Source organism: Podarcis erhardii (assembly GCF_964252035.2).
Source record: "Podarcis erhardii genome assembly, chromosome: 8".
Classification (NCBI taxonomy): Eukaryota; Metazoa; Chordata; class Lepidosauria; order Squamata; family Lacertidae; genus Podarcis; species Podarcis erhardii.
Genome location: NC_138499.1, coordinates 69,281,092 through 69,306,572, shown reverse-complemented (window position 1 = coordinate 69,306,572; position 25,481 = coordinate 69,281,092). Strand labels below are relative to the sequence as shown.

General features: G+C 42.6%; 1 protein-coding gene across 4 annotated transcripts in view; it reads right to left on the bottom strand.

The window, feature by feature from the left end:
* Nucleotides 1–25,481, bottom strand: part of PIGN (phosphatidylinositol glycan anchor biosynthesis class N) — a 336,158-nt gene that overhangs the window by 35,989 nt on the left and 274,688 nt on the right. For all 4 annotated transcript variants that reach the window (XM_081872989.1, XM_081872992.1, XM_081872990.1 and 1 more), the window contains exons 13-20: nucleotides 22,413–22,491; nucleotides 21,616–21,795; nucleotides 17,289–17,428; nucleotides 16,008–16,107; nucleotides 15,682–15,774; nucleotides 14,883–14,974; nucleotides 13,425–13,539; nucleotides 1,430–1,538 (exon numbers count right to left, since the gene is read on the bottom strand). In XM_081872989.1, coding sequence (XP_081729115.1) covers nucleotides 1,430–1,538; nucleotides 13,425–13,539; nucleotides 14,883–14,974; nucleotides 15,682–15,774; nucleotides 16,008–16,107; nucleotides 17,289–17,428; nucleotides 21,616–21,795; nucleotides 22,413–22,491 — 908 coding nt within the window. The remainder of the gene's footprint in view (nucleotides 1–1,429; nucleotides 1,539–13,424; nucleotides 13,540–14,882; nucleotides 14,975–15,681; nucleotides 15,775–16,007; nucleotides 16,108–17,288; nucleotides 17,429–21,615; nucleotides 21,796–22,412; nucleotides 22,492–25,481) is intronic.

Genomic DNA, 25,481 nt, shown 5'->3' with positions numbered 1-25,481 from the left:
GTTGTTTCTCTTGAAGGAGTAATTTGCTGCTGGAATGACTATGTATATATGAACGGGGCCGAAGCCGGAATGTAGAGAGAAACCGCTTGAAAGGTAAAAGGTAAAGGACCCCTGGACAGTTAAGTCCAGTCAAAGGCAACTGTGGGGGTTGAGGCGCTCATCTCGCTTTCAGGCCGAGGGAGCCGGCGTTTGTCCACAGACAGCTTTCCGGGTCATGTGGCCAACATGACTAAATCGCTTCTGGTGCAACGGAACACCATGACAGAAACCAGAGCACACAGAAACGCTGTTTACCTTCCTGCCACAGTGGTACCTATTTATCTACTTGCACTGGCGTGCTTTCAAACTGCTAGGTTGTAGAGAGAAACAGCTTGGAAGACCTAGAACAGAGCCTTCCAAACTTTTCATACTGGTGACGCACTTTTTAGACATGCATCATTTCGTGACACAGAAATTCAGTTTTACTAGCAAACCGGAGGTTAAACTAAGCCCTTTCCAGCCCCAGGAGGAGCGCAGGCAGCATTCGCACAACACACCTACACCCTGCAGCCAACACACTTACGTTTCGTGACACACAGTTTGGAAAGCTCTGACCTAGAGGCTGGAAGAAGCCTGCCTTATCGCAAGAGGCACCGAGCAAAATATCAACTGGAAGAAGAGAACAAAAAGCATGCCTCCAGTTCCAGTTTTCGCAGCATCAACGCTATGCATCTGAACTCCACAATAGTTAATGATGCATCTCATTAACGCCAGGCTGAGCTATTAATCTCCAAACGCCAGTCCACTTCTAAATCAGTATCGCTCATGTGAGCTTGAAGAGGGTGCTAATATTCTCTTTTTCTTTTTTTGCAGGATGGTGCTTATGGATACTTCTATTTATGTATAATCACAGAACGTTACCTTTCTGGAACCAGCAGCTGCCAGTCAAGGACATGTCCCTTCAGGTTAAACTCTTAAACAGCAGGAAATGTGTGTCTATATACCGTATTTTTTGCACCATAACACTCACTTTTTCCTCCTAAAAAAAAACAAATTCCTTCCAGTAGCACCTTAAAGACCAACTAAGTCAGTTCTTGGTATGAGCTTTCGTGTGCATGCACACAGGTATCTGAAGAAGTGTGCATGCACACGAAAGCTCATACCAAGAACTGACTTAGTTGGTCTTTAAGGTGCTACTGGAAGGAATTTGTTTTGTTTTGACTATGGCAGACCAACACGGCTACCTATCTGTAACTTTCCTCCTAAAAAGTAAGGGGAAATGTCTGTGCGTGTTATGGAGGGAATGCCTACGGGTGGCATGCCTACGGATTTTCCTCCTCTAAAAATTATGTGCGTGTTATGGTCGGGTGCGTGTTATAGAGCGAAAAATACGGTACATGTCTTTACACGCTGGACTAGGATAATCCCAGTTCAGGAAAGTAGTGCTTACCTAATGTTGTCCAGCTAATAATCTGATTTGTTGTAGGCAGGCCTTGTTTGTTGTGAAGACTACTGCGAGTACTGTTCACGATGTAAGTTGACAGTGCCAGACTGAGAAACTAATAAAGGAAAGGAAAGGGAGCAATTAATCTGGGTGGTTCCACTATTCTGCAAAGACACCAAAACTTAAGCGTATAAACCAAAACCGTCAAAAAGAAAGAAAACGGAAGCAGATTTGGCACTTTTAGCTAGAAAAAGCACCCATGTTTAAAGGGCAAGACACTTGTACAGCTCTCCCACTGTGCACATGTGTTTAAATGGCTGGGGTTCCCGATGCCCCCATGAAGAACGAAATAGTATGTAACCCATCATGCCCTGCTATGCGTATATATTATGGGGAACTCTGGTCCTGTAAATGAGCATGTACAACCGACAGCTTCACAGAGATATTTGTCATTGAAATGCACAGTAGGATTCAAGATGTGATGTGTGAATCTGCACTTGCCCTACATGACTTATGTTCTTGATCTGAGTAGGGCAGATACGACTGGCTATCCCATTTAACCAGCAGGAAAAAAATTGCCTCTCCCAGTATGAAAGAGCAGTGGGACACGTGTTCACCGTCACAACAGCTTTTCTATAAGCTTTGCAGCATGCTGGCTCCTATAAGGACACATTTTCTGCATCTCCTGCTCCCTTAGGGGACGGGATAATTGTCAGGAGCTCATCCTACACTCGAGTAGGACCCTGGCAGAGACACATGCCCGACTGGCATGTTCTTTCCCTCCTGGTCAATCGTTCGGGAGCTTCAAAAGCTTTCTTCAGCCCGAACATCACAGCGACCGATGCCAACAGACATCGGCACACTTAGGGATCCGCAGAGTCTTCGCAGCTTGCGTATCAGACCTCAGCAACTCAGCATTTTGGCTAATCTACTTTATTTACACACGGAGCACTGCAACATGGTTCTCCCTCTCTCTAGCATCAGACAGCAAAGAGAAAAAGAACAAAGGACAATAGTCCAGCTTCACGGAACACAGTAACACAAACATCCTGTCTCCGTCACTCCCCACTCTGTGGAGTCAAAACATATACCGTCATGTGATAGACAAAAATCCCATGACTGCAATCATGGAGCAGGAATTCTAACATCAATAGCCCCGTGGTAGAGCAATGGTTTGCATGCAAAAGGTCCCATCCCCAACACCTGCAGCTAAAAAAAAAGATTAGGTAGCAGGTGATGGCAAAGACCAGAGACCCTCAAGGGTTCCTACCACTCAGTGCAAACTGCACTGAGCTCCATGATCTGGAAAAATTCAGCACCCTAAGCAGCATCACTGGGGAAATGGTGCAGGTCAGACCACAGTGTCACAGGTAACTGTTGCTTTGCCCACAGTGATGCTGGAGTTGGGAGCCTGACTATTTGCAGCCTCTTGCTGGCATCAATTCCCCCAACTCCATCTCTATACGAGCTCAGTAGCTCATATGGAGGCAGTCAGGTTATTTGTTTTGAATTGCTTATGCAGTTACTGTGGTTTTACATGATACCGGAAAACCTCAGCACAATCTCAATTTAGCTTTCTGCAGAATTGGCTTGTAGGATGTCTCCCTCTCCCTGTCTCCCTCTCCCCAAAGGTTCTTGGTTCTTAACATACAATTCAGAATCTATCCTTTCACTTTGTCAGACTGGTTTTCTTTGCTTGGAAAATATATATACAGTAGTTTCAATGCAATGTAGCAACAGCGCTCTTTTGCAAAAATGTTCAGTAATACTGTTCAGGATTATGGAAAAAGCTTGCCAAGTAGCCTGGGCACAGCAAGAAAAGTTAAGAACTACATAAAAAAATCTAAAAATGCAGAAGCTCTAGGAACCACATACTGCTTAACATATTTCAGTTGCTCATGTTTTCTTGGAGGCATTAAGTATTGTATAACCCCATTATGTTTTGGATGCCACCGTAAAGTATTCAGCAACTCCCAGAGCAAACTGTTGATTCATACTTGCATAACTGCATTTCACGCTTGATTTCACCTAGGCAGAATAAACAGGGAAACGAAACAAACTTTTGGAGGAAGGCTTTCAACAAAGTTTATTTAAGAGGTAGACCTGTCAATAGGAGTCCATTTCCAAGCTTACAGTGTTACAGATTAGAGAGGTAATTAGAGTAGTTCACAAAGCAGCAGATCTCTGGCACAGGTTTATATGCTGGTTTAATAAAACTTTGCCTGGCGTGCCATCATGTGACAATCCACAGAGAGGGCATTAAGTAATATATGCTGGGTTCTCTCTCTCTCTCTTTCCTGCCCTACACAACAACAGCTTAGACTTCAGACTTGAAAATTGATGCAAACCTTTTCCCCACAACAGCCAGTAAAGGAACTAGCCAGAGTCATCCTGCCGTTCCACTTTATGTTTGTCTATCAATCAAGTTTTATTACAGAGGAACTGAAGTTATTTCCAGCTTCGTCCTTACTTTGCGGCTGGATGGCCATAAAGAGTAGAGCAGCAAGCCTACGCCCCACATTTGCCTGTTCACTGGAGTCTATAGGGAACTGAAACTGGTGATACCGAACTGTTTGGAGTGGATAAGACAAGGCACGCCAAAAGGGCCTCTCCAAATTGGGTGCGTGGGCAGTAAAACAGCAAATTTAATTCTATACAAACAAGCGTGAGATAAAACTGCCTGTATTGTAATGCCCTTACACAAATCAGGGCTTTTAAGGACAGAGAGGAAACAAGTAAGAAGGGACATGATAAAGGTGTATCTAATATATGAAGTAGATAGAGTGAAGTACCGTATTTTTCGCTCCATAAGGCGCACCGGACCATAAGGCGCACCTAGTTTTTAGAGGGGGAAATCAAGGGGGGAAATCTTATTCCCCCCCCAGTCCCAAAGAGCAAAGAAGCCAAGACAGCGAGCAGGATGGACCTTGGCTTCCACGGCCGGATAGGCTGTGCGCGGCTCTCCCCCACCTCCAATACCCCCACCTCCCGCAAAAGCCCACAGGAGCCGCGCACCCTTTAAGGAGCGTGCGGCTCCTGCGGGCTTTTCTATGAGGAGGGAGAAGGGAGTGACTGGCCGTGTCAGTCCCTTGACCATCCTGGAGAAAAGCCCGCAAGAGCCGCACGGAGCTTGTGTGCCGCTCTTGGGGGCTTTTCCTGCCTGCCTCCCCCCTGCATTCGCTCCATAAGACGCACACACATTTCCCCTTACTTTTTAGGAGGGGAAAAGTGTGTCTTATGGAGCGAAAAATACGGTATTTCTTCCTGTCTCATAATACTAGAACTCAGGGACATCAGATGAAGTTTGTAGTAATGGGATGCTGGAAGATTCAAGACAGGAGAAAAAAGAAAGCACTTTCTGCTCCCTATGGAATTCGCTCCCACAAAAGGCAACGAAAGAGTCGTCTTTTAGCAGGATTATTGAAATAACCTGCAGTTTCACAACAGTGTATATTTAAAGTTGATGAATAAAAGAATAAGTTAATTTAGAATATGCAGGAAATGTAAAAAAAATAATAATTAAGGAACCACAGAAAGAGGAAGGAAGTCAAGTTTTGAAATGTTAGGATTGTAAAACTACCTAAATGTATATAACTGAAAATCATAAATACAATGTCATTCAATAATCCTAAAAAATAGGACCAAACAGAACAAAACCTATCTCTAATGAAGTTGTAACTTTAGTTTCTATTGTACACTGTTAAATGATTTTATTCATTTTGCTTTTTTAATAATAGCAATAAATTTATTACTTATACCCCGCCCAGCTGGCTGGGTTTTTTAACTCCCCCCCCATTGTTTTTTACCAAAAATTTAAATTTATTTGCGGGGGAGGAGATCCACATAGAGATTTTATTTACAGTTAAGCAGCAAAGAAAATTTGCAAATTGCAGTGGTACCTCTACTAACATTCACCTTCGGTTGCATATCCTTCAGGATATGTATGCGGCAAACCCGGAAGTATTTTTCCGGGTTTTGCTGCGTGCACATGCGCAGAAGTGCTCTACTGCGCCGTGCGCTAGCACAGAAGCGGTCCCTCCAGTTGCGGAAACCTCAGGATCCGACCGGAGCTCCGGGACGGATCCCATCCACAACCGGAGGTACCACTGTAAATATAAACTATAGATTACAAATAAAACTGAGCAGTGTACACAACAGAGAATTAAGAGTCAGAGTCCAGGAAAGCTCAGGTAAATGTATAAGTCTTCAAGAGGCATTTAAAGGCCATTACAATCTCTTCCTCACAAATAACCCAAGGGAGGGAATTCCAGGTGGTGGGTCTGTGTTGTCACCAAGCATCAGCCAACAAAGCCCTTCCCAAATATTTTGAATCAATTTTCTATTTTGCTCATTTCTATAAAAGTTGCACACAACAGCAGCCACCATGCTTTCTTTCTTTTGTTCCATCTTCACAGCAACAGACCTGTTCATTATAAGGGATTCCCAATAAATGCCCTCAAGTACAGCAGAAGCAAATCAGTTAAATCTAGTTTTAGAAAATAGCAGCTAATATTTGGGAACAGGCAAATATTTAAAGGCACCGTGGAGGGGAGGCTGGAAGAATTCAGTAATAAAATGAAGGCTTCACTAGGCCTTTTTCTTACATGGCAGACCTCACCCATAACAGCCGATAAGGAGAGGAAGAAGTCAATACGAAGAGTTTACTAGGCTAGATACATTTAAATATGGAACACAAAAAATGTACCCAGGTAATTCCAACCTGGAAGCCATCTGTACTCAGTTGTTCCCAAACATGTTTATTCAGCAACACCACAAAAAGATGGAAGATGGGGTGGATCTGTTTGCTCTGCAAACATAAAGAGCAACATTAAATTTATCTTTTCCATTATGAAAATGTACTATACACACTGAGGGTGGGGTGGGAATGCTGTGTGGAAGCCAAAACAGTCCTGTTTTACGCTGATCAAGGCTGTTCTTACAACAGTATTTGTGTTCTATGTTGGTACCAACAAAAAAAAAAACTTACAGAAGTTTGCCATTTTATTGGGTTCTCTCTCTCTCTCCCTCTCTCTTTTCTTTCTTTCTTTCTTTCTTTCTTTCTTTCTTTCTTTCTTTCTTTCCTAAGGAATATATTTGAGAAGCTTCACAGAGCTCAAGAGAGATAGGTGTTGTGAGTGAAAAAATGAAACAAAATGTAGAATATGAAGTAGTATGATTTTGTGCAGCCTGATTAATGCAAACAATTAAATAAATGTCTATTTATTTGGCTTCACAGAAATGGCTTGGTAGTCGTGTTTCGAGCTCATTCAAGAACCCAGGAAAATGGCATAGGATTAATGTTTAAGTTAGATGTAATTATCTCTGCAGAATTTGAATTTTTCACAGTTTCCAAATAGCAAAGCTAACTAAATCGCCTTGGGGTTGTGGGGAGGGAAGTCAACAGCTCACACATGTTTTTGCTTCTTTCAGGAAACATAGGACCACTTTGCACATGACATACTAGACAGGAGTGTTTCTAGAATATTCCAAAAAGGAGAGCCAACTTGGCCCCGCGACAGTGAGTTCCTGGGGCCATGGATGCCATGCAGGGTGCATAACCCTGGCACTAAAATTTGTGCATGCCCGGCCCCTTCATGGGGAATTTTGTGGGTGCTCAGGCACCCAGGGAGGAGTTGGCACCTATGCCCCAAGATGTTTTGAATGTTTATTTAAACAGTGAATAAACGTTTACAAGTGTATCTGCCACACAAGTACATGTGCCCCTCAAGCAGCACTTCACTTTGTTTGGCAGCAATAACGTAAAATATTCCTGATAGTTTGCTACTACTGTGCAGTGTGTGAAATGGCCTTGACGTGGAGATAAACAGAGGCAGCTTCCCTTCTCATTCACAACTAAAACCTGCCATCGTACAGCTGTCGTGGCTGTCCAGCTCATCATATTCCTTCATTTCTTGGGAGTGTTAACCTCATGCACCATACTGTCAGCTGAGGGAGCTCTTTAAAGGTTCTTAATGCAACAAACAGGATAAGGAGAGTGTTCCCACCTGAGAGCTTCCAGATAATTTAGCCAAAGCCAGACCTCAATATGACTGTGGCTTTACACTACAATAAGGGACGTGGGTGGCGCTGTGGTCTAAACCACAGGGCCTAGGGCTTGCCGATCAGAAGGTCGGCGGTTCGAATCCCCGCGATGGGGTGAGCTCCCATTGCTCGGTCCCTGCTCCTGCCAACCTAGCAGTTCAAAAGCCCATCAAAGTGCAAGTACAGTGGTACCTCGGGTTACAGATGCTTTAGGTTACAGACACTTCAGGTTACAGACTCCGCTAACCCCGAAATAGTACCTCGGGTTAAGAACTTTGCTTCAGGATGAGAACAGAAATTGCACGGTGAAGAAGAAGAAGAAGAGTTTGGATTTGATATCCCGCCTTTCACTCCCCTTAAGGAGTCTCAAAGCGGCTAACATTCTCCTTTCCCTTCCTCCCCCACAACAAACACTCTGTGAGGTGAGTGGGGCTGAGAGACTTCAGAGAAGTGTGACTGGCCCAAGTTCACCCAGCAGCTGCATGTGGAGGAGCGGAGACGCGAACCCGGTTCCCCAGATTACGGTGGCAGCAAGAGGCCCCGTTAGCTAAAGTGGTACCTCAGGTTAAGAACAGTTTCAGGTTAAGAATGGACCTCCAGAACGAATTAAGTTCTTAACCTGAGGTACCACTGTAGATAAATAGGTACTGCTCTGGCGGGAAGGTAAACGGCGTTTCTGTGCGCTGCTCTGGTTCACCAGAAGCGGCTTCGTCATGCTGGCCACATGACCCGCAAGCTGTACGCTGGCTCCCTCGGCCAATAAAGCGAGATGAGCTCCACAACCCCAGAGTCGGCCGCGACTGGACCTAATGGTCAGGGGTCCCTTTACCTTTACCTTTTACACTACAATGGACTCAGTTTAGCATTTAGCCAAGGCATGCATCAAACAGCGAAAAGATAAGTCTAAACACAGTTTATTATATTAGCTAAACTGAAGATGGATTTGCAAACATTAATCCTGAGGGTAGGACTGCTTTCCTTTAAAAGGTTATACAACTTAATCACAATTCTCTTATAGGAATTTATTGACTCCTAATTTACGGTCCTTATTTACTGTAGCCAAATAAAATTCCCCCATAGATGGCTTGGTTGGAAACCCATTTGGATTCTTTGTGGGTGTCATTTGAACTGTTTTCATTCCTAGAGGTTTGTTTTGTGGCAAAGCCAGCATGCCAAATCAGTCTGAGCCAACTCAGGTCACGAAGAGAGAGGAAAACCGGGGGGGGGGGAACAAGGATAAAGCGAAGTATTTCAAAGAAAGTAAAAAGGTGACTTTCATTACAAGGTTGTGGCAAATTACATGGTTGCAATCTATTTTGCTTTTTATCTTAATCAGTTTAGCTCCTTAATTCTTCCATCAATACCACATTTGCAGTGACATCTAGTGGCAAGGAAGAACATGCTTTGGGGAGAAATTAAACTCTTGCCGAGAACTACTATGTTTTGAAACATTATATATATATATATATATTTTTTATAAAATATTTATTAAGATTTTGCATAATAAAACAAGTATCACAATCAGACAAAACAAAAGAGAAAGACAATCAAAAACAGCACAATCCAAAAACGAAAAAAAGTAAAAGTAATCAGAAAGAAGAAAAAAACAACAGAGAAAAAATAAAAATCTAGTTTTTTGCTTACTGTCTTTATAACCCTCTTTCCTGACTTCCTCACATCTCCCTTATCTGTATTCCCCTTTACACAATCAAGTTCAGCAATTCCTTACCCTCTTTCCAATCTTATTCAATATTATACATTTCAATCTATTATGTCTTCGGTTTTCCTTTCCTTTTAAATCCATTTATCACATGTTCTTTATAACTTAATCCCTTATATCATTTGTTTAGTTTCGACATAATTTTACTCTGGTCTTACCCTTTTTTCTTAAAACATTTTTGCATATTTCTTTTAACTATGTCACTGATGCCATATTATCTTTATATCCAACTATTTATATCCTGCTATTTGTAGCACAACACTACTTATAATGTCATTTTTATAAATTGCTTTCTGGTCATTGACCGTATTAAAGATATTTGAGATTTGAGATTTTTATATCCAACATCATTTTAACATTCAAACATTTTACAATGTTTTTGGAGATATTCTTTGAACTTCTTCCAGTCCTCTTCCACCGACTCTTCTCCCAGGTCTCGGATTCTGCCAGTCATTTCTGCCAATTCCATATAGTCTATCACTTGCATCTGCCATTCTTCCAGAGTGGGCAAATCTTGTGTCTTCCAATACTTTGCGATGAGTATTCTTGCTGCGGTTGTTGCATACATAAAGAGTGTTCTATCTTTCTTTGGCACCAATTGGCCGAAAATGCCCAGAAGGAAGGCCTCTGGTTTCTTAGGAAAGGTATGTTTAAATACCTTTTTTAGTTCATTATAGATCATCTCCCAGAAAGCCTTAACCTTTGGGCATGTCCACCAAAGGTGAAAGAATGTTCCCTCAGTTTCTTTACATTTCCAGCATTTGTTATCAGGCAGGTGATAAATTTTTGCAAGCTTGACTAGGGTCATGTACCACCTATAGATCATTTTCATAATATTTTCTCTTAAGGCATTACATGCCGTAAACTTCATATCAGTGGTCCTTGAAACATTATATTTAGTACCTATTAGAGCCAGCCTAATAGCGCGTATGGCACTGTGGGTAAAACCTCAGCGCCTAGGACTTGCCGATCGTATGGTCGGCGATTCGAATACCCGTGGCGGGGTGAGTTCCCGTCGTTCGGTCCCAGCTCCTGCCCACTTAGCAGTTCGAAAGCACCCCTAAGTGCAAGTAGATAAATAGGTACCGCTTTATAGCGGAAGGTAAACGGCGTTTCCGTGTGCTGCGCTGGTGCTGGCTCGCCAGCTGCAGCTTCATCACGCTGGCCACGTGACCCGGAAGTGTCTCCGGACAGCGCTGGCCCCCGTCCTCTTAAGCGAGATGGGCGCGCAACCCCAGAGTCGGACACGACTGGCCCGTACGGGCAGGGGTACCTTTACCTTTACCTTTAGAGCCAGCCTACAGCAGCTTTTCTTTTTATATGTACACTGGGTAGCAACAATTAATGTGCAATCCACTGGAACTGGAACATTTTCAACCCTGTGATGAGCCACACTTCAAAATTTTCTAACAGAATTCATGAGAAATATGTTGACAGTAGCTCTGATTTATGCATAATCTCCAACTGGAAATAATTAAATATTTCTAACAGAGCACCTTTCCTAAGTGCTTAAGTGCTTCACACACATTGTTGCAGTAATCTTACAGCATCAGTGTTAAGGTATAAGCCAGTCTTCTTATTTTCATATGGGTGTGATAAAAGGGAAGTATAGCTCTGGGATTTTTTCCAGAGCAGAAGGGATGACGCTTTCTGCCAGTACATCAAGATAACTGTAGGACTCACTTTACTCCAGCAAGTGAATCAGGAAATAACAATGCTTTTATATCTGCATGTGACAGATTAGCAGAAGTCAAAAAAGAAGAAGGATAAAATAAGCAAATAGAGGCGGGGTGCTCCCTTCCTTTTCTTTGATGGGGTTTCTACTTCAAGCTAGCAGTTTAAATATTAATTTTTCTTTGCAAGATGGTTTGCATTTTTAATTAAACACCAAAGTTTGCATCTCGTCTGGCTGAACTTTTGCTAAAGCTCAGTATACAAATTGAGCCTGTGCAGTAAGAAACAAGCACCGTCAAGTTCAATGGCACTTAATTTCAGTTAAGTGCAGGCATGCTGATGCTGAGAATTTTGGTGTTTTGCTATTTATTTATCGGATTTCTAGAGCATCCTTCTTCGCACAGCGAACTCAGGCCAGTTTCCAACATACTACATTCCCAGTATAAAGTAATAAAATACAACAGAAAACCAACCATTAAAAAATTACAGCAGTACAGGGGGCAGGGGGAAAACCCCCGAAACGACAGTATCAACTAATTTATCCCATCCACACCTTCAGGGAGAGGGAATTTCACAGTCGAGGCACCACAGCAGAAAAGGCCCTTTCTCCTATCACTGCAAAGTGGGCTTAGCCTATTGGCATGACGAGAAAAGGAGTGCCCCGGTGTGTAACACTGGTTTGTACACAATTCATAGATCTACAGTAGATAGGGCCTGATATATTAGTGGGACAATTTCTCCTCTATTCCCTAGCATGCTTGCACAATTTTATGGGTATCTTCTTTTACGTTTTAGAGGTCGTGCATACTTAAGACATAAGAGGGGAGTTCTTTGAGTCTACTAAGAAAAGAAAAAGAGAACTTTAAGAGTAAGTGGATATGTGTATATTCTCATGGAGGAAGTTTCAATGGCATCTCATGCCTAAGCAAAAACACTAGGTTTACATTCTGAAATGACCTGGTTTCATAACACACAACAGATACTCAGAAAATATACTCTCTATATAATGATGAAGCTTAACCTATTTTGACAAAGTGGTTTGGGGCCATAAGCCAAGGATGTTCTTTATCTTCTCTTCCCCCCCCCCCCCAACGCCACCAGTGCCAGCCCTGCACAACCATCTTTGTCCTGAATTCTTGGCACGAAGGACAAAGAGGGAATATTTTAAGTTTTTTTTACAAAACAAGCAGACACGAGAAAAATTGGAGAAAGAAAAGAGGACTGCATTGGTTTTATTTATGATCTGTGTGAGCAACTTTGAAAAGTTTTGTTTGCGCTTCCCTCCAAAAAGCATTTTCAATGCAGCTTTGAAATATATCCCTGGTAAGTAATAGTAATGGAAACCAATCTACCCGCCCCCCAAAATCATGGAACCGTTAGGCTTATTCTGAGCCAATTCAAGTTAGAATGGGGCCACGACAAGGTCTGACTGTTCCTCCAACCCACCCGCCCAAGCTTCAAGATACCTCCCCAATACAAATGCCTAACTCCACCTTCATGAACGCCTTCCAACTTCTGCTGCATCTCCTGCTCCAGAAACTCGGGAAAAGGGAAGAAAAGCACCAGGAAAACTATGTTAAGATCTCTGGCTTCCTTCTGCAGCAGCACCAGAACTGTTTTGCTTCTCTGTACAGTGGTACCTCGGGTTACCTATGCTCCAGGTTACATACGCTTCAGGTTACAGACTCCGCTAACCCAGAAATAGTACCTCGGGTTAAGAACTTTGCTTCAGGATGAGAACAGAAATCGTGTTCCAGCGGCGCAGCGGCAGCAGGAGGCCCCACTAGCTAAAGTGGTGCTTCAGGTTAAGAACAGTTTCAGGTTAAGAACGGACCTCCAGAACAAATTAAGTACTTAACCCGAGGTACCACTGTACAATTGCCCAGGAAAGGGCTGCACGTAATAATCTTAAGACACTTCCTGGAGCTTTTTTATTATTATTTTTAAAAGCCACTTTTACCCACACGGTCACAATGAGCTGAACAGCTGCTCCACACACTTTTGAAACGTTTTTACCAAACCCCGAAAAGAAGGATGGCAGTCAGCCCTCAGACTATCACAAAAGCACGTGCAAGATACTGTCAGACCGATGCATGGATTGGTTCCCATAGGTGTGGACTATTCCACCTATTAATAGCACACAGAGGGAACAAACCACAACCGCTGACCTAGTGTTAAATGCAGACTAGGAGATCATGGTTTGGGTGTAGCAGAGAAATGGGCCAAAAATGCAAATTCATGGTTTATCATGACGCAGGCTCCCTTCACTCAACAGCAAGTTCTCAAAATGAATCGGTTACACAGAGATCCTCCTTTGTAAATGTGGAGCGTTCTAGCATTCACAACAGATTAGAGAAACACAATTGGAGTTCTGCTTGCTCCTTGGAGGTGCTGTGTTGTGGCCAATCATGACAAGTGCCTTAAGAAATATCAAATCAGTGGAGAAACTCGTGGTAAAAGGTAAGCTGACCCAGAAGAATACGCAGAACTGATTTTTTTTTAAATAGTGACTGCATAAATGAAAGTTACACTTCTCAATAATTCATGTTTACAGAAGTCACTGACCTGAAAGAGGTATATTGTGAGTTCTTTCCAAGGCATGTGTTTCTTTTTCTGTTTCCAGAGGCATGTCACCAGGTAAGATGAAGCCAGCAACAGAATCAGCAACCCTGCTGTGGTTCTGTAAAATATAATACATTTGTGAGGTTGTGTGGTTTTTTAAAAGAATATATAATAATAATAATAATAATAATAATAATAATAATAATAATAATAATAATTTATTATTTGTACCCCGCCCATCTGGTTGGGTTTCCCCAGCCACTCTGGGCGGCTTCCATAGAAACCAAAAATACACTAAAATATCACACATTAAAAACTTCCCTGAACAGGGCTGCCTTAAGATGTCTTCTGAATGTCAGGTAGTTATTTATCGCTTTGACATCTGATGGGAGGGCATTCCACAGGGCGGGTGCCACTACCAAGAAGGCCCTCTGCCTGGTTCCCTGTACCTTTGCTTCTCGCAATGAGGGAACCACCAGAAGGCCCTCGGCGCTGGACCTCAGCATCCGGGCAGAACGATGGGGGTGGAGACGCTCCTTCAGGTATATAGCTTTAGGAATTATTTTCATGAAGTTGAAATCATGTTACTGAAGGGCAACTACACAACACGCATAAAACATTAATCTAAGCTTTTGGGAACTAGGAGGACGACAGAGTCAAGAAGTTTTGACGATGTCTTCCTTCCCTTTCACAAGACTCTGTTTCACCATAACTTCACAATTTCCCGTATTGTGCCAAAACTTTAAAAAGCCACTAACTTGGTAATTTACAGAGGAAGAATTACCTTCCAGTAACTAAGCAAGGAAGTTGTATAAACATTGGTTCCTTTCTCAGTGAATGACTGCATCTCCTAACTCTACCAGGTCCCAAGTCCACTTGCGGAACCTTTGTTCCCTCTGTTTGCAGAGAAGAGCCTTGGCAGGGGGTTGGACTCGATGGCCCTTGTGGTCTCTTCCAACTCTATGATTCTATGAAACCACGTCACCAATACTGCGATTGCAGGCCTCTAACTTCTGTTCTTCCCCTCTGCTCCCAGGACCCCAACAATGCTGTTTCAGTGGCTTTCCCTCTTCATGGCAGGGAAGTAGAGAAAGGGGGGAAAGGTTTCCATAGAGCTCATAGCTCTACAACTAGTAGAAGCTCTTAGAAATATCTAACTCTATTCTGAAAAAAAGACTGAAACGAGGATAGGATTTCCCCCAAGGAGGGATACATTTATAGAGAGAAACCACTCTAGGATGCCTTTCTCCAGCAAAGAGGAGAGCAGTGCTCCAAAAATGAAGTTTTCAATAACAAACCTCATTGGGAAAAACAAAAAAACCCATGAATTTCCTCCACAATTACCTTATTTAAATTCTGGAATTCAACAATAGTGGTGATACGTTTTCAGTAATGTATTCCCCGCCCAATGAAAACGAAATAATTTTATTTATCTCGGAATAATTTTATCTGTGCTCTTACACTAGAGAGAAGCTTGGCTTTCTTCCTACAACAGGCATCAAGGGGAAGACTGCCAGAAGCAAACACGAAAGAATCCAGCTTAGCACGATGGTCTACAGCAATGAAAAGAAACACCAAATAAATGAGTCACGTGTGCGAATAAAACTAATTATGGGAACTGAAATACGAAGTGGAAACAGCAGGGTTCAGGTGAGGTCATGTCAAAATTGCCATTTGGAGGTCTCCGAATCCTCAATAAAAATATGCCTGCACCAAATGCAACCTTCTCCCTCACACGTCATTTAAGAGTTATCCTTCGCACTCTTAAATGTTTCTCAGTGGCCCGGGACCTCCAAGATGTTTTTGTTTGGAGACCATAAGGTCCTCCATGAGACATACCAGGGTAGGCAGTCCCGTAGGTACGAGGGTCCTAGGCCGTATAGGGCTTTAAAGGTTAAAACCATCACCTTAAACCTGAAATTAGAGAAGCCTTTCAACCCCATTCTCAAGAACGTACTTAAAGCTCTGTGACATTAAAGCAGAAAGGGACTTAGGATCCACATGGATTTTGTGTAATGACCAGCTGGCTGCTACGAGAATTGTGCAACTTGTAAGAATTGGTGCCTGAATTTGCTTGTTTTTCTCCCCACCACCACTTTTGGATCGTGGCTTTTTGATTGCAAGCCTGAGGGAAAGGACCGTCTCATGTTTTTTGGATCTATAAGCCACCCTGGGATGCTTTTAGGCTGAAGAGTGGGGTAAAAATATCTTAAGTAAACAAATAAGTAAAAGAATCAGAATCTCTCTGCACATTAAATACCTTTGCTTGTTTCCACTGCTGAGTAACCAATGGCCACATGGAAAAGATAATCAGGCCAAAACTAAGGGAGGAGCGATAGAAAAATGAGAAAACCTAGATTTAGAAATGGAGATAGAGGAGAGAAATACAGACATGTTAGCAAGACTGACATTCTCCTCAAACAAATAATATCCCAAATAATATCTTCATAGCCCAGTTTCAACTTCTCAAAACATTTTCTGTATTCATCCTTTTCATTATAGTTTAAATGTATGATTTTTTTAAAGGTTTCCAATGAAATAATGGAAGCTAATTAATGAAAATCAGTAATTATGTGTATCACTTACTAATATTTCAATTCCCAGGACACAAACGAGTAAGAATCCAGCAAGCTGAGCTGGCTGAAAGTTCACGAAAGATGTGACTAGTCTCTGAATAACTTGGTATCTGTATGAAAAGATTACATTAGGCAATTATTATTTTTTATCAGATCAGAAAGTACATAGATTGTCACCTAACCTCAATGCCTATGAACTGGAAACAGCAGTTTCCAGTGCAGCATGAAACGAGAGAATAACTATTTACCGACATGACTTAAATTATCTACTTTGGGCCAGTTCAAATTTTGCGTGGCACAGGTTTCTGCTTCGTATACATCAGTGTACAAGACAATGAACTTAGAAAGATGAAAGACATCATATGTAGCCTGGATCAGAGGGGTGCCTTCAGTAGCTAGAGAGCAGAATTAAATTCTGCAGACTTTCCTATCGCTCACTCAGAGTCCAGACACAACACTTCCTTCATCCTCTCCCGCTACACATAGTTCAAATGTCCAGTTTGCCCTTTCCCTCAACCATTCCACGAAGGCGGAATACCAAATGAAACGAAATGTTGGCACTTCTGACAATGAACTGCTACTCTGTCCGCAATCAATACATATTGTACTAGCCTACAGAATGTGGTTCACTGCACAGCAGGAGCCACACACAAAAAACAACCATAAATAACAATGCCGATCAAATTTTATTGCATAGAGTCTACAGAACAATTTACCCAATCAAAAATAAAAAAGCACACATCAGGTAATTTGCTGCTCAGAAAGTAGGGGATCGTGTTATTCAACTACCTTTCTGCCATATTAAAAGCACTTGCTCATCAGCAGCGTAATCACGCTTTTATTTTTGTGTGGATGGCGCATGAATATTGCAAGATTTTAACTTTTCCTGCACAGGTTTTCAAGCTGAGGGTGAGGGAATAGGAACTTGCTAATGTGCATTAACTTGAAGTGATTGAAAGAGTTAGTGAACATAGAATTTGGGTGGATACTGTACAACTGAAAGTTGTATCACACAACTTCTGATGTTTTATCTATTTTCCCCCCTTTGCTTTATATGCCATATGATTTGATCTTGTTGTTTGACTTCCTTGGTACACCATTTTGCAATATTTCTTAGGAGCAGAATTATACTTTAAATAAATAGATAGATAGATAGATAGATATCAGGCCACTTTAGAAGGTATTACTCATCCGTTCCAAAGCTTTCTTTGACTTTTGGCTTCCTCTTGATCAACTTCAAATGCAGCCATACAGATTCCCTACCTCCCACCCCTCCTTTTTAAAAACTTACTCTTTCAAAACTGCGTACCATATCGGGACTGGTAACAGACAATATATGTAATAAGTCCAAGGCAAGCTTTGAATGAGCAGGAAAATGGCGATTAACACCCCGACAGCGAGAAACGTATACTGGAAAAGACAACCAGCTCCCTGAAAATAAAACAGATACTTGTAAATATTACTTTCACATTGCAAATATTTTATTTTAATGTTTCAGATTAAACTACTGCAAAATGTATGCCAGCTTTTGCAATGCAAGGCAGACAAAGCAAAATTTCAACAAGTGGGTTAGTTCACAGAAAGCCCAAATCAAAAAGTTCTTAGGATGGAACTAAAAAGGTAAAGGGGCCCCAGACCATTAGGTCCAGTCGTGACCGACTCTGGGGTTGCGGCGCTCATCTCGCTTTATTGGCCGAGGGAGCCAGCGTACAGCTTCCAGGTCATGTGTCCAGCAGGACTAAGCCACTTTTGGCGAACCAGAGCAGTGCACAGAAACGCCGTTTACCTTCCCGCCAGAGTGGTACCTATTTATCTACTTGCACTTTGTCGTTCTTTCCAACTGCTAAGTCGGCAGGAGCAGGGACTGAGCAATGGGAGCTCACCCCGTCGCGGGGATTCGAACCGCTGACCTTCAGATCGGCAAGTCCTAGGCTCTGTGGTTTAACCCACAGCATCACCCGCGTCCCAGGATGGAACTAGATACTATCATAAAGGGGAGGGGGTGTCATGTTGAATTAGCCAGCTCCGTAACACATAATGAAATGCCATTGTGTCCTGACATCTCCAAGCCACGCATTTCCCTGTCTTCCCTATCTCTCGCATCATCAGCCACCACCGACAATACAGAACAGAATCAGGGGGAAACAGTTGCCATGCTCAGTTGTAAACTCTTGCTTCAAAGCATAGTGAGGGAAATTATTCTGTGAACACACTGTGTACTCATGTACACAGCTCAAACACCCTGCGCTTTCCTCCTGGCCTTCCTAGAGCAGAAAAACAAACCTCGGCTTCCTGCTCAAGGTTTGTTGAGAAGCAGACCACAGGTTTTGGTTCAGATTTAATTGCTAAGCTGGCCGCACCTCGTGGTTTTGTTTTGCTGCTCAAGGAAGGCAGGAGCCAAGCGAGGATCGCTTGAGCTGCATGCATCAGCACACAGCTTGCTCACAGGCTAATCTGCCTAGCTAGGCTTTCCAATCAGTGTTACAATCCAACAGTGACACTGTGATAACAAAGGGACACTGCCAAGTTTCACTTATATACCCTAGGGAGGAGGCGAACTCTATATAAGGTTGCCATTTTCAGAAGTGTTCTTGTCTTGCAATGTCTAGTTCCATCCTTACAGCAGCAAGAGTATTGTGTATTGCGTACATGGAGCTCTGCTCTCTGAAAGGCCTACTCCAATCTGTAGAAGAAGCATGCATCTATCTGACATATACACTTTCCTCGACAAAATTCATGGGACAGACCGAATATACAGCTTTGCGGGATCATGATCAGAGAGAGGGAGTTGGGGGTGGGGGAGAGAGAATGAATTCCTTCTCTTTGAACAAATTAATTTTTAGTAGTTATTCTGGCAGTGCACTTGTAAATCAAAACATTCCACAAATCACAAAAACCAGCATCTGTGTAAATAACTTTAAGGAAACTTAAGTTTCTAAAAAACATTTCTTCCATTAAGGATTTATATCACTGAAGATTCAAATCTGCCTAAATGAGAATACAGTCGTACCTTGGAAGTTGAATGGAATCCGTTCCGGATGTCCATTCAACTTCCAAAATGTTCAAAAACCAAATCGCGGCTTCTGATCGGCTGCAGGAAGCTCCTGTAGCCAATCAGAAGCTGCGGAAGCCCCGTCAGACGTTTGGGTTCCAAAAGAACGTTCACAAACCAGAACAATCACTTCCGGGTTTGCAGCATTTGCGAGCCAAAACGTCTAAGTTCTAGGGAGTTCGACAACCCAGGTATGACGGTATATACCAATAATATGGGAATTTCTTATGCTGATTTGAAAAACAATGCTAGGCGGATACAAACAGGCACAATATATATGAGGAAAGAGCACAGAAAAATCCAACATCTACCTTTTACTATCTCTAATGTTATCCTTGGCAGGCATAGGCAAACTCAGCCCTCCAGATGTTTTGGGACTACAACTCCCATCATCCCTAGCTAACAGGACCAGTGGTTGGGGATGATGGGAGTTGTAGTCCCAAAACATCTGGAGGACTGAGTTTGCCTATGCCTGGCCTAGGCAATTTCCTATATATGCACATATTATTCCCCCTGCCGAACGATGCAGATTTTTTAAAAATAAACACTTGTTTGTGAAATTGCACCCATATACATCCAGGAATATAAACCCTACCAGGATTCATCTATGGGGAAATGAAGGCATACTCATGTTTTAAGGAATCAGTGTAGCTTGGCGGTTAGCGTGTCAGACCAAGACTGGGAAGACCACAGTTCGAATCTCCCATTCATTCCATAAAGTGCACGAGGTGATCTTTGGCCAATGACCACATCTTAGCCTAACCTACCTCACAGGGCTATTGTGAGGATAAAAACAGGGAAGCTACATATTCTACCTCGAGTTCTTTGAAAGAAAGGTCAGATATAATTACAAGTAGTGAGAAGTGGTATGGCACCTTTTTTAAAAAAATCCAATTTGCTCTTGTGAGCTCCAAGGGATACGAACCCCATTGTTTAAAAAGCAATCCGAACATTTTTAATAATTTACTCTCAGATGCTTAAAAATATTTAGAGATGTAATATGTAATACTCTCAAACACCTCCGGAAATTCAGAGCTCTAAAATTACATCTTTAAATATTCTTCAGAATTGTACGGGGAGAGGATATTTGAGACTAAACACAAGGTATGAAACATTTTGTCTCTAAGTATTCTTTGAATTATTTAGAATAATTAATCAGCCCAGCTTATCTCATCTTACACTGTACTTTGCAAAAGGTCAAGGCTCTGCTCACATGAATTTATTGGGAAATGCTAAGAAAACAGCGATCTTCATTCGTGTCAGCAAACAAAGCAAATCCTTTCACAATGAAAGGTTTTCAGAGGTTTAATTTTTCCACAGCATAACGTCTTTGCTCTCGGTTCATCTTTTCAACTGTGCATATGTGTTTGATCACTTGTCAGAGAAAACCTTTTTTCCTTCCTATTTAAATAGACGCATGATGTCAGGGAACTGCCATCAGTGCCGGAGGGAGAGAGCAAAAGCCAGAGGGATTATAGAGAGCCCCCAGGGATCGGGAGAAGCAGCTCCTCTTCTGGGGAAGAGAATAAACGCAGCTCCAGTGGAGAGGGGGTGCAGGAGTCGGATGTGGTGAGGCAGTCCCACGACTCCTTACCTGGGACAAGCGGGGAAGGAAGGGGTCCTCCGCTGCCCACGCCCTCTCTGCGCAGAAGGCTTTCGTGCAGAGAGGGAAGGCGGAGACTGGGCGTCAAGGAGCTTCTTTGCTGGAAGACGTTTAAGAAATGCCCACTCACGGATTCTGCCAGCGATTGAGGCAGCCACGGGTGAGTGGCTCTCTGGACAGATAAAGTTTACATTAGCAGCCAGCCAGGGAGAGGTTTGCCCTGCTTGCGCGCAAGTAACCCCTTGGAAACCTAACACATGAGATACCAGGAAACGTGTCATAAGATTATTTTTGTGTCAGATGTATGAGAAAGAGGTAGCCCCCTTCTCCTTAACCTTGGTTTAACATTTATTGCAGATGAATAAATGCTGGAAAAACACTGGTTGATCCGGCACTGTTTTTAAGAATTCCCCCCCCCCCAACACTTGTTTTTTTTTGGGGGGGGGTTGCCACTCTCAGCTCTACTCGGGTGAAAGTGCAAGATATAAATGTAAATAACAATACCTTATTTATTGGCCTGCCAAGCCAGACACTGAGTTAACATGCTACAGAAAATGCCATAAACAGCCTCAGCCAGTATACCTGAAGGGGTGTCTCCAAGCCCATTGTTCAGTCCAGACACTGAGGTTCAGCTCTGAGGGCCTTCTGGCGGTTCCCTCACTGCAAGAAGCAGGCTGAGGGCCTTCTTGGTAGTGGCACCTGCCCTGTGGAACGCCCTCCATTCATATGTCAAGGAGATAAACAACTATCTGACTTTTAGAAGACATCTGAAAGCAGCCCTGTTTAGGGATGTTTTTAATGTTTGATGTGTTTTTGTGTTTTTAATATCCTGTTGGAAGCTGCCCAGAGTGGCTGGAGAGGCCCGGCCAGATGGGTGGAGTATAAGTAATAAATTATTATTATTATTATTATTATTATTATTATTAAGCAGGCAGACCCCAGAAGTGGCAGAGCTGAACTTACCTCTTTATTTGTGATACTCCTCGTCAGATCAGTATGCATCTTTGTAATAATCAAAATGACATAAAGTGTCCAGCCCACAAAACCCATGGTGACACTGAAGCCCAGGAAAAACCTGTCGTACGTATGATAATATGAGAGTCCTTCCAAAGCAAGGCGAATCAGCTTGCTGCAAAGAGAAACCTATAGAAAGAAAACAACCAATATAACCCTATTGCTCTCAAGACTGACTCACAACTGGGCTCAAACCCAACTTTCATAGACAAACCCAACTAGCAGTGATGAAACTTAGAAATGAATTGTAAAATAAAAGGTAAAAGGTAAAGGACCCCTGGACTGTTAAGTTCAGTCAAAGGAGACTATGGGGTTGCGGCGCTCATCTCATTTCAGACCAAGGGAGCTGGCGTTTGTCCACAGACAGTTTGTCCACAGACCACTTCTTCGCAACAAAACACCGTGACGGAAACCAGAGTGTACAGAAACGGCGTTTACCTTCACGCTGCAGCAGTACCTATTTATCTACTTGCATTGGTATGCTTTTGAACTGCTAGGTTGGCAGGAGCAGGGACTGAGCAACGGGAGCTCACCCTGTCACAGGGATTCGCACTACCAACCTTCTGATCAGCAAGTCCAAGCTCTGTGGTTTAACCCACAGTGCCACCCGCGTCCCCCTCGGAAGTTTAGTCAGAGGGAAATGCAGCCCTCAGTTTGAAAATTATTTCCCCATCTCTTTAACAGTTCGCTAAAATACCACACAGAAGACTAAGGGAAGATGGAAGGGACTGTTTCTGTTCACTTACCGCTTCCTCGTATTTCCCATGATGAATAGAAGTCCTTGCTTTTCTAAGAATGTCAATCTGTTCTGATTCAGAGAGAGCTCTATGCACAAGAGAGAGGAATTTTATTTTATTTTAGTCTCAGTTCTATTTCTCTTTTGAGGATGGAAGAATAAGAGCGGGCAAACTTCTTGCAATATAGAGTTCTATCTGTTTTGCTCTATAAAAGCTGTGATTGTTACTTTTTAAAAAACACACACACAATGCCCTCGTCGATAGATTGCCATCTTGCTTAAAAGCATGTCTATAAGGGACCAGTGCAAACTTTTTTTTAGAAAAAAATGCTGTATTTTCCCTGGAGAGTTTTTAGGTTACGAAGCACCACAGAACGCAAGGAGATTTATTGCGTCTGGAGAAAACCATGGAACCTGAGGGGATCCGCTAAAGAGAGCAGCAAGTTATGCAATGTAAAGGATATATTAGATAGGGTGTTAGAGAGGAACAGCTTCATCTTCTTTTTATTCAGGTTGGCTGGGGGAGGAAATCTTAATAATTGCCAAGCTTCTGTATCCGCAATACTCATCTGCACAGTCGTACCGCCGGTTGCAGGCAGGATCTGTTCCGGAGCTCTGGTTGGATCCTGAGGTTTTCGCAACCAGAGGGACCGCTTTTGCACATGCGCGTGGTGCGGTAAAGCGCTTCTGCGCATGCGCTGGATGAAACCCGGAAAAATACTTCTGGGTTTGCCGTGTACGTATCCCAAAGGATAGAAAAGCAGTGACAAACCTAGATAGCATCTTAAAAAGTAGAGATATCACCTTGCCAACAAAGGTCTGTATAGTAAAAGCTATGGTTTTCCCAGTAGTGATGTATGGAAGTGAAAGCTGGGCCATAAAGAAGGCTGACCGCCGAAGAATTGATGCTTTTGAATTATGGTGCTGGAGGAGACTCTTGAGAGTCCCATGGACTGCAAGAAGATCAAACCTCTCCATTCTGAAGGAAATCAGCCCTGAGTGCTCACTGGAAGGACAGATACTGACGCTGAGGCTCCAATACTTTGGCCACCTCATGAGAAGAGAAGACTCCCTGGAAAAGACCCTGATGTTGGGAAAGATAGAGGGCACAAGGAGAAGGGGATGACAGAGGATGAGATGGTTGGACAGTGTTCTCGAAGCTACCAGCATGAGTTTGACCAAACTGCAGGAGGCAGTGGAAGACAGGAGTGCCTGGCGTGCTCTGGTCCATGGGGTCATGAAGAGTCGGACATGATTTAACGACTAAACAACAATATCCCAAAGGATACGTAACCGGAGGTGAATGTAAGTAGAGGTACCACTGTATGTGTAGGCAACAAGAATGAAAATCTGGGAGGTTTGAATGGATGCTCACTGCATCTTACAGATCACTGCATAGATGTAATACTGAGCAAGCCCAAGAGGCTTGAGATTATAGCCTCGAAAACTGTAGAGGCTTATCGTCAACAATGGGAGGGTAGAGGGGAATCTGTTTCATTACAAGAATATAAACAACATCGTTCCTGTGTAAGAACAATTAATTATGTAACTAAACATCAGCACTAATTGTGCAAAGGCTTGTAAATTGTCCCTTAGGGGAAGTTAGTAGCTCTCACTGGGAATATACATGACAAAATTAATATTTCCACCACATCATTCATGTCTCCCAATAAAGAAAAGAGAAATTGACAGTTCAGACACCAAGTCTGTGATGAAAATGAAGAACCATAACAAGAGTTCAGTCTGGCTATTGAGCTCTTTTGAATGAGGCCATCTCTGCAGATATGGCTTTCTTCCTGTGGGGTGGGGTGTCACTAAACCTTATAAAACAAGTAAAAGCAAACAAACCCAACAATTTTAAAGTGGGAAATCTGTGCTTAGCACATACTACCCATACACATGATTCTGTTTCTACCCCCCGTTACTTAAAACACACACATTAAAAGAAGTTTTAAAAAAGTAAGTTTCTCAATGGGCATAAATTGGTGAGATGAAATATCTAAGCCGCTGATGACAACAAAGCAGATTATTTTTTAAAAGGCTGAGAATTTGCACACTTATGTATTTTGCATGTAAATAAATTAAAGAGTCAGGGTCAATTAAAGGCCAGAGGGAGGAAAATACGTAATCTACAGCAAGTCCTCTGGCCAACATTGCAGCAGTCAGAAGAATTCAGCAGGGACTAAAAATAGCAACTTTAGCCTCAAGGTCTGAAAGACGTGATGCAAGACACTTTCGATTGAACGGGGCTTAATGAGGGAAGCAGGAGAAGATTGCCACAAATAATAATTTAAAGTAAACTCTCCATGTTGCAAAGGCCAAGCATGCATAAAAATAAAAAAGCTGTTCCAGTGAAAAACAGGTACACATGTGTACAGTGTTGTTGTTTTTAGTTACTTGCTGGTTTTAATCTTTTGAATGTCTTAAATAGTTATCTTAATTGTTCTTACCAATAGCACTATTGGTTGTTTTTTTTTAGTAAATCACTTTGGGGGTTGTTGTTGTTTTAAAAATCAAATGGTGTATACATTTCGTGAAATAAAATAAATGAAAAAAAAACAAGCTGTTTAAGGCTTTAGCCCTTTATGCAAAGATCAAGGATAGAAAGTTAAGGCTTTTGGCATATTTAGTAAGAACATAGCCTAGAGCAGGGGTCAGCAAACTTTTTCAGCAGGGGGCCAGTCCACTGTCCCTCAGATCTTGTGGGGGGCCGGATTGTATTGGGGGGGGGTGAATGAATTCCTATGCCCCACAAATAACCCAGAGATGCATTTTAAATAAAAGGACACATTCTACTCATGTAAAAACATGCTGATTCCCAGACCGTCCATGGGCCGGATTTAGAAGACGATTGGGCCAGATCCGGCCCCCAGGCCTTAGTTTGCCTACCCATGGCCTAGAGGAATGGAGTGGTTAAGAGACAGGGAGTTGAACAAGGGACGCTCCCAAATTCAATCCCTATCTTGGACAAGAAGAGCTCACTAGATCAGTGTTTCCCAATCTTGGGCCTCCAGCTGTTTTTGAACTACAATTCCCATCATCCCTGACCACTGGTCTTGCTAGCTAGGGATGATGGGAG